The 13395-nt window shown below is 43.8% G+C and overlaps 1 protein-coding gene across 1 annotated transcript; it reads left to right on the top strand.

Moving 5' to 3' along the window:
* Positions 1-7985: 7985 nt before the first annotated feature.
* On the top strand, positions 7986-12633 carry LOC137358337 (probable G-protein coupled receptor 139). Its single transcript, XM_068024280.1, has 2 exons — positions 7986-8250; positions 11735-12633. Exons 1-2 carry the CDS (start codon positions 7986-7988, stop codon positions 12631-12633), a joined length of 1164 nt encoding a protein of 387 aa, XP_067880381.1.
* Positions 12634-13395: the final 762 nt, after the last annotated feature.

Raw genomic sequence — 13395 nt, 5'->3', positions numbered from 1 at the left:
GGAACTAATCAGCGTTTTATAAATGTTTAGTGCAATGTCCATGTATTGTAGGCTGTGCCTCTCTGTATAGATCCCAGGATCCACTATATGTTTTAATCAGCCCTCTCAAATTGCCCCACCAGAATGACTTGTGACCAAGCATCCCCTGTTTCGGATTTATTGGCAGTACCAACATTGAGGGAGTGCTTCACAGTGGGATGGGCAGCTCTGAGGGAGGGCGAGACTGTCAGAGGAGCAGTACTGATGGAGCACTGCAATGTCGGATGATCAGCACTGAGGGAGGGCTGTAACAGTCGGAGGAGCAGCATTGAGGGAGCCCTTCAATGTCGGAGGGGCAGCACTGAGGGAGCACTGCACTGTCCAAGGATCTGTACTGAGGGAGTGCTGAGACAATCAGAGGAGCAGCACTGAGGGAGTGCTACGATGCTAATGGGGCAGTACTAAGGGAGCACTGCATGGTCGAAAGGTCAATACTAAGGGAATGAGGCACAATCAGATGGGCAGTACTGAGGCAGTGCTCCACTGTTGGAGGAGCATTACTGAGGGAGTGCTGTCCTGTCGAAGAGGCGATTTGAGGATGCACTGCAATGTTGGATGTGCTGTTTGTTTGGATGACAGGTCCCTAGGTCCCGTTTGCCCACTTCGGTGGAGATAAATACTTCCAGGTCCCGTCTCCTGCTGAGAGAGCCACTACTACGTTAAAACAATCAGCTATTGCACAGTTACCACCTTCCCCACCACAACTGCCATCGAAAGACGGAAAGGCCCGCGGATGCCAAATGGACTCCTCCTGTTCCAGCATAACAGGCTCAAGGAGCTTAATGGCCTCCTCCTGTTCCTGTTTATCAGATTCAAGAGGGTTTAATGGCCTTTTCCTTTTCCTGCGTTTTCTCCGATTGGTCAGTCATGGCGATGGACAGTGAATCTCTCTGTCTGATTAAATCTGTCCTTGCATGTTGTTTCGTCCTCGCTCTCCCATCCCCAGGAATAGTTGAAGACTCTCGCCAATGAGACAGTGAATGACTCCTCAGAGTTTCACTGCCTGCCATTCCAATTCTCCATACATCGCAGTGAGATCCTGCAGCTCAAGGCCCAGATGGATGATGGACACAATCTGCTCTTCCCCGTCTGAACCACAATGGAGTGAAGGACATCGCTAAAACAAAATGAGAGCGAGGGATGGCTCTAAGGGTGTTGGAAAGAACACCCTCATTGCTGGGAGAATGCAGCCTCGAATTTTCATTCGTTAATAAAACCTCTGTTTGTAACTGACAGGCTCTCTGAATTATGTAGTTACGGCATTTTGTGGAATTTCATGTAATGTTGAATTGGAGCTCAGTGACAGTAACTCTCCGAGTTAGATTTTTAGTGGGAATATCAGTTAGTGCAAAATTATACTGAGTGTGGATCACTAACCAGAGTGGAACACCTGACTCCAATGATCATGTATTACTGACAGTATCTGGCTCTGTAGTATTGTATTGAGTTAAGTTCACTAACGATAGTGGGACACAAGATCCCAGTGGTCATGTATTATTTGGAGTATCTGTCACTGTTAAGCTGAACTGAGAGTGGGTCACTAGCCGGAGTGGGAAACCTGATCCCAGTGATCATGTTCGACTGGGAGTATCTGTCTCCGTGGAGTTGTACGGATATAATGGTGGAACATGGTTCTATTTCGAAATCATTTAGTCAGGTAAACTAAAAGCAACATACTTCGGAAATCTGAAATAAAAACAGCTGAAATACGCAGCATGTCTGGCAGCATCTGGGGAGAGAGAAACAGATGTATCTTTCAGGTCTCTGACGTTTCGTCAGAACTGGAAATGATTAGAAATGTAGTTGGGTTTGTGCGAGTGAAGGGGGAGGGGAAGAAAAACAAAAGGGAAGGTGTGTGATAGGGTGGATGGAAGGAGAGATTAAATGACAAAGATGTCATGGGATGAAAGGCAAATGGATTAGGAATAGACGTACGAAAAGGCAAAGCATTTGTCCAGAGAATGGTAACGGCAGCATTTGCAGATGCATTACATGGTCTAAAACAAATAAACTTTCCTCTAAGACACAAAAGCCAAACAGGAAAGATAAATTAACCGTGGCTAGTAAAAGTTAAAGATTGCCTAGATCAAGATACGTGGCTTATCAGGCTGTCAGAAAAATGGGTAAACCCGAGGATAGTGAGCAATTTAGAATCCAGAAAATGATGACCAAGAAATTGATAAGAAAAGGGAAAATATAATATGAATGCAACATAGCAAGAAACATAAAGGTGGATGGTAAAAGTATATTTCGGTATGTGAAAAGGAAAAGATTAGCAAGGACAGACCTATTGCAGGTGGAGACAGGAGAATTGTTAATGGAGAATAGGGAATGGGCAGGCAAAATAAACAATTACTTTGTATCTGTCTTCATGGAGGAGGAAACAGAAAATGTCCCAGAATACTAGGAAACCAAGGGACTTTCAAAAATGAGGAACTGAAAGGAATTAGTATTAATGAAGAGTTAGCAGTCGAAGGGTTAACCGGAGTGAAGGATGAGAAATCTACCGGATCAGATGAGCCACACCCCAGAGTGTTGATGGAGGTGGCGAAAAGAGAGGGAATGCACTGGCGGTTATCTTTCAATATTCTATCGATTCTGGAAAGGTCCCTTCGGACTGTAAAGTAGCAAATATAACCGCACTATTGAAGAAAGGAGGCAGAGAGAAAACGGGCAACTACAGACCTGTGAGTTTGACGTTGGTAGTATGGAAAATGGAAGAATCTATTCTAAAGATGTGACAACTAGACAATTAATAAATCATGATATAATTTGAAAGAGTCAAAATTAATTTATGGAGGGAGATCATGTTTGACAAAGCTGTTGGAGTTTTTTCGGATTTTACTTGCAGCATAGATAAAGGAGAACCAATGGATGTGGTGTATTTGAATTTTCAGAAGGTATTTGATACTGTCCCACACAGGAGGTTAGTAAACAAAATTAGAACACATGGGATTAAGGTTAATATACTGCAATGAATTGAGAATTGGTTAACAGACAGAATAAACTGGCCGTTCTCAGGATGGTAGCTTGTTGCTAATGGGATACCACAGGAATCAGTGCTGGGGCTGCAGCCATTCACAATCTATGTAAATGAGTTGGATATGGCGACCGAATGTAATATTTCCAAATTTGCTAATCACACAAAACCAGGTGGGAATTTGAGTTGTGAGGAGGATGCAAGGAGGCTTCAAGGGACTTTCACAGACTAAGGGAATCGGCAAGAACATGGCAGATCGAATGTAATGTGAATAAGTGTGATGTTATTTTCTTTGGTAGAAAAACACAGAAAAAAACAGACTATTTCTTAAATGATTAGAGATTGGGAAATGTTGATGTCCAAAGCTGCCTGGGTGTCCTTTTTCATGAATCACTAAAACCTTGCATGCAGCTGCAGCAAACAATTAGTAAGGCAAATAGTATGTTCAGCTTAATCAAAGGGGGTTTTAGGTAGAGAAGTAAACAAGGCTTGCTGCAATTGTATAGAGCCTTGGTGAGACCACACCTGGTGTATTGTGTCGTTTTTATCTCCTCATCTGAGGAACAATATACTTGCCATGGAGGGAACTGAGCCTGTATTCTCTCGAGTTTCGAAGAATGAGATGTGATCTCATTGAAACGTTAAAAAATCATAAACGGCGTGCCAAAAGTAGATGCAGATTCGATATTGCGCCTGGCTGGTGGGTGGAGACCAAGGGGGCAAAGTCTCAGAATAAGGAGTAAGCCATTTAAGACTGAGGAGGAAGTTCGTCACTCAGCGGTTGGTGAATCTTTGGCATTCTCTATCCTAGAGGACTGTGGAAGCTCAATCATTGAGGATGCTCAAGACAGAAATCTACAGATATCCAGATGCAAATGACATCCAGGGATGTGGGGATAGCACGGGAAAGTAGAATATCAGCCAAATTTAATCGAATGGCGAAGCAGGCTCCAAGGGCTGAATGGCCTACTCTTGCTTCGATGTTCCCATTTTCCTATGTTCATATCATGAACAGTTCTGTCTGAAAGCACAACCATGAAAAAACGGAGTTTGAGACACCCATTAAACTGCACCAAAAGAAACGGATGTTAATTAATTCCTGACATTACATAGCATTGTCACAGCATTCTAATTCCCTGTCGAATGAATTTCGTGCTCTGAGTATAGTTACTGTAAACACTACATTTACTTTACTGCTGAGTATCGCCTTCCCCCCAGATGGGTCATAAAAATCTGTGTGTCAGGAGTGATGAATTTTTTTGTCTTGCTATTACAGAGGAAGAAACTTGGACTGTGTTTATTGAAACGACCTATTCTCGAACTGCTTAAGATTTGATGGATATATTGTTACATCTGATTCAGAGTCTCTACACGTGTAACCTGTACCACTGACTGTTCTGAGCTCAGTGCGGAGTGTCCCTGTGAGAAGAGTCACAGATAACTGAGGAGTATACATATCTGGTTTTCATAATGCGAAGATCAGACAGAGGGAAATAAATGATAGCATTAATAAATGGTGAACAATGAAATAAATAGCGCACTTCTCTCAGTTCTGGAACCATTCTGGTTAAAATAAGTGCATATTCTCCAGTACATCAATATCTTTTTTGCAACATGGAGACCAGAACTGTACATCGTATGCTAAGTGTTGTGTTACCAAGGTTCTGTATTAGTTTAATATCAGCTCTGCTTTTTCAATTCCATTTCTTTCGAAGAGAAATCCAGTTCTATAAACAGAAAGTCCTGGAAATACTCAATAAGTCTGGCAGCATCTGTGGAGTGAGAAAAATAGTTAACTTTTTAGGTCTGTGACCTTTCATGTTTGCTCTTTTAAATTTTAATTTGAACTCTTTATCTCTGATTACCTGTTCCTCTCTACCCTATTCATGCAATTATGTTCGAAGGTGCATTTCAGAACCTGATTCTTCTGACCAAAAGTCCTCACATATCATTATATTGAAATTAATTTGCTGTCTAATTGTCCATTCTGAACGTTTATAAACAACATTTTTCAATTAATTCGCTACTTTGTTGCATTCTTCCACTTTATTAACTATATTCTCAGTGTGGATTTGTCAGCAAAGTTGCAAATTGTGCTTCATTCTTTATGTAACTGGTGAACGATACTGTTCCCAGCGTTGGTCAATGTGGAACACCACTTGCAGCCTTCCACCAGTCTGACATAACACCTTTTACCTCATACACACTGTTTTATGTGTCTGCAGCTGGCTTGCTGTCCATTCTTCAGCTTCTCTCCTCCAGTCCACCAGTCCTCTGCTGCCTCCTGCAGCCAAGGACAATTGAAATTTTCTATCTGGTGACTCAGCTGTTTCCACCATTCCTTCACTGAGCAACTGTCATGCATCCCATGTGGATTGGGTAAATATTTTACTTAATTGAGTGACAAAAGGCAAGGCAAGGGACGAGATTTCAGGGGCTTTGACAGAAATTTTCAGATCCTCTCTGTTCACTGGAGTGGTACAAGAGGTTTGATAAGGTTCCCCATGGTAGGCACATTCAGAAAGTAAGGAGGCATGGGATTCAGGGAAAGTTGGCTGTCTGGATACAAAATTGGCTGGCCCATAGAAGTCAGAGGGTGGTAGTAGATGGAAAGTATTCAGCATGGAGCTCGGTGACCAGTGGTGTTCCACAAGGATCTGTTCTGGGACCTCTGCTCTTTGTGATTTTTATAAATGACTTCGATGAGGAAGTGGAAGGCTGGGTTAGCAAGTTTGCCGATTACACGAAGATTGCTGGAGTTGTGGATAGTGTGGAAGGCTGTTGTAGGTTGCAACGGGACATTGACAGGATGCAGAGCTGGGCTGAGAAGTGGCAGATGGAGTTCAACCTGGAAAAGTGTGAAGTGATTCATTTTGGAAGGTCGAATTTGAATGCAGAATACTGGCTTAAAGACGGAATTCTTGGTAGTGTGGAGGAACAGAGGGATCTTGGGGTCCATGTCCATAGATCGCTCAAAGTTGCCACCCAAGTTAATAGGGCTGTAAAGAAGGCGTATGGTGTGTTGGCTTTCATTAACAGGGGGATTGAGTATAAGAGCCACGAGGTTATGCTGCAGCTCTATAAGGCCCTGGTTCGACCACACTTGGAATATTGTGTTCCGTTCTGGTCGCCTCATTGTAGGAAGGATGTGGAAGCTTTAGAGATGGTGCAGAGGAATTTACCAGGATGCTGCCTGGACTGGAGGGCATGTCTTATGAAGAAAGATTGAGGGAGCTAGGGCTTTTCTCATTGGAGCAAAGAAGGATGAGAGGTGACTTGATAGAGGGGTCCAAGATGATGAGAGGCATAGATAGAGTGGATAGCCAGAGACTTTTTCCCAGGTTGGAAAGGGTTATCACCAGGGGGCATAATTTTAAGGTGATTGGAGGAAGATTTCGGGGGGATGTCAGAGGTAGGTTCTTTACACAGAGAGTGTTGGGTGTGTGGAATGCGCTTCCAGCGGTGGTAGTAGAAGCAGATACATTAGGGGCATTTAAGCTACTCTTGGATAGGTATATGGATGATGGTAGAATGAAGGGTAGGTAGTTAGTTTGATCTTAGAGTAGGTTAAAGGTTCGGTACAACATCGTGGGATAAATCAGGTAATTAAAGGCCGGTGAGTCTAACATCAGTGGTTGGGAAACTACTGGAAAAAGCTCTGAGGGACAGAATTAATCTCCACTTGGACAGGGAAGGATTAATCAGGGATAGTCAGCATGGATTTGTCAGGGGATATCTTGTCTAACTAACTTGATTGAATTTTTAGAGGACGTGACGAGATGTGTAGGTGAGGGCAAAGCAGTTGCTGCAGTCGAAATGGACTTCAGTAAGGCGTTTGATAAGGTCTCACATGGGAGATTGGTTAAGAAGATAAGAGCTCATGGTATCCAGAGCAACTTGGTAAATTCGATCTAAAATAGGTTTAGTGGCAGAAAGCAGAGGGTTATTGTCGAGGGTTGTCTTTACGAGTGGAAGACTGTGGCCAGTGGTGCACCATAGGGATCGGTGCTGGATCCCTTGCTGTTTGTAGTGTACATTAATGATTTATGCTTGAATACAGGTGGTATAATCAATATGTTCACAGATGACAAGAAAATTGGTGGTGCTGTAAATAGTGAGGAGGAAAGCCTTAGATGCAACACGATATAGATTGGCTGGTAAAATGGGTGGAGCAGTGGCAAATAGAATATAATCCTGAGAAGTGTGAGGTGATGCAGTGTGGGAGGACTACCATGTCAAGAGAATATGCAATGGGTAGTAGGACCCTAGGAAGTACAGAGGGTCAGTGGGACCTTGGTATTCTTGTCCTTAGATCAATGAAGGCAGCAGCACAGGTAGATAAGGTGATTAGGAAAGCATATGGTATACGTGCCTCTATTAGCCCAGGCATAGAATATATGAGCAGGGAGGTTATGAGGGAGCTGTATAAAACGCTAGTTAGGCCACAGCTGGGGTACTTTGTTCATTTCTTGGCCCCACACCATAGGAAAGATGTGATTGCACTGGAGAGGGTGCAGATGAGATTCTCCAGGATGTTGCCTGGGCTGGAGAATTTCAGCTATGTAGAGAGACTGAAAAGGCTCGGGTTGTTTTCCTTGAAGCACAGTAGGCTGAGGGGAGATATGATATAATTTAAGTAGCTATATGCTTGATGGCCAGCACTGACACGATGGGTTGACCGGCCTCTTTCTGTGCTGTATATCTCTACGACTCGATGAAAATGTGTTGCGTTGAAAGAGATTAACTGAACTTGTTTGTTCAGTGACTGTAATTAATATCTGTCTCCATTGTCACTAATTGTGTCACTGGGGGGATTCCATGTTCCATTAATAAAGGACTCTTTGCAATGTGTTATGCCATTGTGTCAACGTTAGCATCATCCCCGGTGATAACAGGGTTCAGTGGCTACAGAGAGAGGGAGAGGATAGGTCAGGATCTGAGAAGAATATATTGGATTATTGCGACAATGGGCCAGGATCTGGGAACAATGGACTGGAATGCGACAACAATGGACCCGAATCTGGGAGCAGAAATCTGGAAAGTTACAACAGTTGATCAGAATCTGAGAATGGAAGATTGGAATGCGGCAGCAATGAGCAGAAGTATAACCAATTGGTTTTATTTTCTTTCTGCACATTATCATTGGCTAACATTAGAATTCCGGATCAAATATGCACTTGTGATTATTCAACACATTTACTATCCCATCCTTGCTATGATTGGTGTCCCTGGTAAGTCTCTCAGTCCAGTTATTATATCTATAAACCATGATTCATTCTGTTACAAATCTTTGTTGTTTCAATATTGAGGAAATGGAAGCCATTTCTTTGATTCCTGGTACAAAGTCAACATGCTAACCAAAGACTCAATCCCCCTCACTTGACAATATCTGAGGCTGGAGCAGCTGTTTGCAACCTGGGCAATCATTTTGATCCTAAGCTGACTTGAAATCACATATTATCGCCGCTATCAATACTGACTCCTACCACCTGCAAAATATCGCAATCTACCTCAGCCCATCCGTTGTATAAACCCTTATCATTGCTTTTCTTAAATCCAGATTCGCCTATTCCAAAACTATACTGGTGAGATTCACAGGTACAACCTCTCTTACACGACAGGAGATTCAAATCACTAATACTAAATCACACCAAACAACATGCACCCATCCACATGTTCTCAGCGAAATGCATTGGTTCCTGGTCTAGCAGCACCTCAATTTTCCAATTCCCATCCTTGTGTTTGAACCCCTCCATGTCCTCGCCCCTCCTATTACTCCTATACCTCTGTCCATTTCCCATATCCCTGTGAGTTGTTCCTTTTCAGTATTTATCGCAAATCTCTTTTGAAAGATTACTTCTTTTCATCTGTATCTCTCCATGGCCATGATTCTGGGCTTCACAGAAGAATGAAGCTATTTTGCTGTTGCTGCAAAGATTATAAAACACAATATGATGCAGGACAAGCTGCCAGCCACACCTGGCATATCCCGTGTGGTTATCCATGTTGGGCAGGGTGCTCTCACAACCTTGACGCACTTCTTTGAAATTTGGTCTGTCTCTGCATGTTCCAGGCATCCAGCTTATAAGAATTAGAATTAGAACATTACAGCACAGTACAGGCCCTTCAGCCCTCGATGTTGCGCCGACCTGTGAAACCATCTGTCCTACACTATTCCATTTTCATCCATATGTCTATCCAATGACCACTTAAATGCCCTTATAGGTGAGGAGCTATTGACTTCCCTCTGCTAATGCCAAGTTATTTAAGGTGCTGTAGATTTTTTTCTGGAAGTTGAGTTTGTGAGCTGCTGCATACATTTAGGGAGGGCTGAGGAAGTGTTGACCCAACTCTGGATGAAATATGGAGACTGCATTAACAGCGCATATTGATCTACAAGAAATGGAGCGGAAGCTGCAGAAAAGGAAAGTTCTGTGAAGAGGAAGGTGTTGGCGGAATCTGCGCTGGACAACCCGAGATTTTCAAGAGCACGTTTCCTACCAACACCTAACACAAGATTTGGACGCGTGGTAACTCCTATTCAACAAGGAGGTGGTCACAGAGACGTGCAGCCTCCATCAACATAGTCTGGAGTCTCACACCAAAGCCAAGACAGAGCTGTCAGTGGCCATTAAGACCATTCTCTGCATAGACATCTTTCCAGGCGGTGGGGGAGCAACATATCCAACACCTCCCAATGTCTGTACATGGATGCATTCGGGAGATGACAGAGGGCATCCAGGCCAGGTGAATAGAAAACATCGTTTTCTCCCTCACAGAGAATACAGGATCAGAAATCCCATGGTTTTGCCAAAGCAGTGGAGTTCCAGATGGTTCATGTGGCTCTGTGGAATCCAATGTCAAAGTGGAGAGGTAAAGGAAATGAACAACTCTTATCGATTAATGTGCACTTGATTAGTGACTGTGCAAACGTTGCTGAAAGTTGCTGAATGTTCACTATCCTGGCAGTAGCTACAGCAGCTTCAATCTGAGGCAGTCAGCCATTCTCACCATCTTTGCACCTCCAGAGCGAACCAGAATGTTGCTTATCGAGGGAGAATGCTATGCTGTCATTGAGTGATAGTATCTTTTACTGCACAAAAGCAGACTTGTCCGCCCATCGACTCCATGCCAGCTCTCCACGGAGCTAATCAGTCTGTCCCCACTGCCCCATTCAATTCCTTTAGCCCTGCAGGTCTATTTCCTTCAAGTGGCCAACAAATTTCCTTTTGAAGTCATTAATTGTTTTATTGTTTTGGCAGCAATACGTTACTAGACAAGCTTGAGTTCAATGGTAAATAAATTGTGGATGTTTTATCGTGAAGTAGCTCTAAGGACAACAACTCTAGCCTATCCAGTCTCTCTTCACAGCTGAAATGCTCCAGCCCAGGCAACATCCTGGTGAATCTCCTCTGCTCCCTCTCCAGTGCAGTCACATCCTTCCTATAGTGTGGTGCCCAGAACTGTACACAGTACTCCAGCTGTGGCTTATCTAGTGTTTTCGACAGCTCCATCATAACCTCCCTGCTCTTATATTCTATGCCTCAGCAATTATCCCATATGCCTTCCTAACCACCTTATCTACCTATGCTGCTGCCTTCAGTGATCTATGGACAAGTACACCAAGGTCCCCCTGACCCTCTGTCCTCCCGAGGGTCCTACCACCCATTGCATATTCCATTGTCTATTTTGTTCCCCCAAGTTGCATCACCTCACACTTCTCAGGATTAAATTACATTTTCCACTGCTCTGCCCATCTTACCAGCCCATTTATATCGTCCTGCAATCTAAGGCTTTCCTCCTCATTATTTATGACACCACCAATATTCGTGTCATCTTTGAAATTATTGATCATACCTCCTATATTCACATCTAAAACATTAATGTGCAGTACAAGGAGCAGGGTTCCCAGCATCGATCGTGTTTATGTTTAATTTAATACTGCTATTTTATTTCCCATTAATCCATTACTGATTCCACATTCAATCCATATTTTAACTCTATTTCCTAAACAAATCAGGATTATTTCATTTAAACCCTATCTCCAACAGAAAGCTCTGTCACAGGAACTAAAGAAGGTCCACCACTGATAGTGATCACTGATGCTCAACTGTCATACCAAACTCCTTTCAACTGTTATTTTTACTCCCTAGTTTACATGTAATTTAGCGACAATTCGGATTAATTGTTTCGTTGATTTTTTTTTTTAGTGGACTCATGTCCAATTATTGTTTTGGAATAAGTGAATTATATGCTGCCTGTCACTGTTGAAGGAATCTCTCAGTCAGTCCAACATTTAACTTTATGTACAAGATTGCTGCAGAAGCCACAAATCTGGAATAATAACAGAAAATGCTGAAACGACTCGACAGGGCTGGCAGCATCTGTGGAGAAAGAAACAGGAAAATGTGTTTTAGATCAGTGAAATTCGCTGGAACTGGACTGTTTTTAAACTCGGCATGGGAAAGGAGGGATTGCAGGATTTTGATCAATACTGAGTTCAGCAATTTCAGTTCAGCATAACCCCTTTCCAATTTAATCTCTTCCGCCTTCCAGCCAATAAGAACCATTCAGTTTTTTTTTTACGTATACCCATTTAAATGCATCATTGGGCACAGGAACACATCTGTAACTCTGAATATGTATTCAGTCAAAAATGTTAACTTTGCTACCAGCCTGATGTATAATTTCTTGGTTTGTTTCACTTCCTCACAGTTAACTTGATGACGATTGTGATCCTGTCTCGGGGAAAGTGCGGGCTCTCCAAATGTGTCACTCGCTACTTAGTGGCCATGGCAGTGGTGGATCTACTTGTCATTATCCTCGACCTTATATTGAGGCACATTCCCATTGTTTATCCAAAACAGTTTCAATTCTTGTTGGCCGTACGCATGTGTAATATCCACGCTGTCCTGCTTCATGCAGCTACAGACTGTTCTGTTTGGTTTACGGTCACCTTCACCTTTGATCGATTTGTGGCCATTTGCTGCCAGAAGCTGAAAAGAAAATATTGCACCAAGAAAACGGCAGCTGTGGTTCTGGGAAGTGTGAATGTGCTGAGCTGCTTAAAGAACATTTTCTGGTATTTTATGTTGACAGGTTGGTACTCGAAGGCGAACAGACCCTGGTTTTGTTATGCAAATATGTATGTTTATTTCTCTCATGTCTGGGCTGCAATCGAGTTCCTCCATCACATTCTAACCCCTTGTGTCCCATTTGTGGTGATTCTGCTGCTCAATGCATTCACCATCCGACACATTTTTGTGAGCAGCAGAGGTCGCAGGAGACTCCGAGCCCACAGCAGAAGGGAGTGTCGCAGAGACCCAGAGCTGGAGAATCGAAGGAAATCCATAATTTTGCTGCTCGTTATCTCGGCCAATTTCATACTCTTATGGGCTGTGTTAATGGTGAATACGATGTGGCAAAGAATACAGGATTTGGAGCCGGTGGCTCCATCAGTACCCGTTTATCTGATACAGTTGGGTTTCATGCTGCAGCTCCTGAGTTGCTGCACAAACACAGCGATTTATGCACTGACCCAGACTCAGTTCAGAGAGCAGTTGAAGAATGTGCTGACATATCCCTTCACTCAAAATGTTCTATTAATTAAATAAATAAATGACTGGTTATTTCCAGCAGCTTGTCATTTTCTTTCACACTTCCACCATCCATTGCCAGAGTCTGCTGCCATGGTGCCAGATCGAGGGTGGAGGCTACCGCTGTAGTGCCAGAGCTAGGGGTGGGGCCCGTTACTTTGGTGACAGAGCAGGGCCATGTTCTTCCACCAAGGTGATGGAGCAGTTCCGGTTTGTGTCTCTATGGTGAGAGTGCTAGGAGTGCCCTGTTCACCTTGTTGAAGAAGCAGTTTGGCCTGTCCCCCATGGTGACATCTCAGGGTGGGCGGGGCCTGTTCCCCAGTGTGACGGATAATTGGGAGCTGTGGGAAGTCGCTATCGTGATGAGGGACTTGTAGCAGGGTCCATTCTCCATGGATACAGCCGGGGGAGGGCGGGGTTGGGGGGGGGGGTGGTGAGGCCTGCTCGGCATGATTATGATGGAGTGGCGGCAGAGCCTGTTCTATTAGTGGGTGGGGTGTGGTGGTAGGGCTTCTTTCCCATGGTGGAGATTGAGTGGGGAGGGGACCTGTTACCCATGGTGGCCGGAGGAATGAAGCTTTGCAGAGTTCCCCGTGGTGACTGGGATTTACCGAGGCCTGTTGCCCTGCTTAATGAAGAGAGAGTCGGTGCCTGGTCCCCATGTTGACTGGAGATTCTGGGCGGTGCCTGTTTCACATCACAGCGGATGTGTGGGAGCAGGGTCTCTTCATCATTGTGACTGGGATTGGGCGGGGTCTGTTCCCCATGGTGACTGTGAAG

Source organism: Heterodontus francisci, chromosome 49 (assembly GCF_036365525.1).
Source record: "Heterodontus francisci isolate sHetFra1 chromosome 49, sHetFra1.hap1, whole genome shotgun sequence".
In the NCBI taxonomy this organism is placed as follows: Eukaryota; Metazoa; Chordata; class Chondrichthyes; order Heterodontiformes; family Heterodontidae; genus Heterodontus; species Heterodontus francisci.
Note: the sequence above shows the minus strand (reverse complement) of the source record. Positions and strands in the feature narration are given on the sequence as shown.

Bases quoted from the DNA above. Each gene is read 5' to 3' on its own strand.
- LOC137358337 (XM_068024280.1), top strand. From the start codon at position 7,986: ATGGGCCAGGATCTGGGAACAATGGACTGGAATGCGACAACAATGGAC. The intron at 8,251-11,734 runs GTAAGTCTCTCA...ACTTCCTCACAG, and splicing joins TGCTATGATTGGTGTCCCTG to TTAACTTGATGACGATTGTG.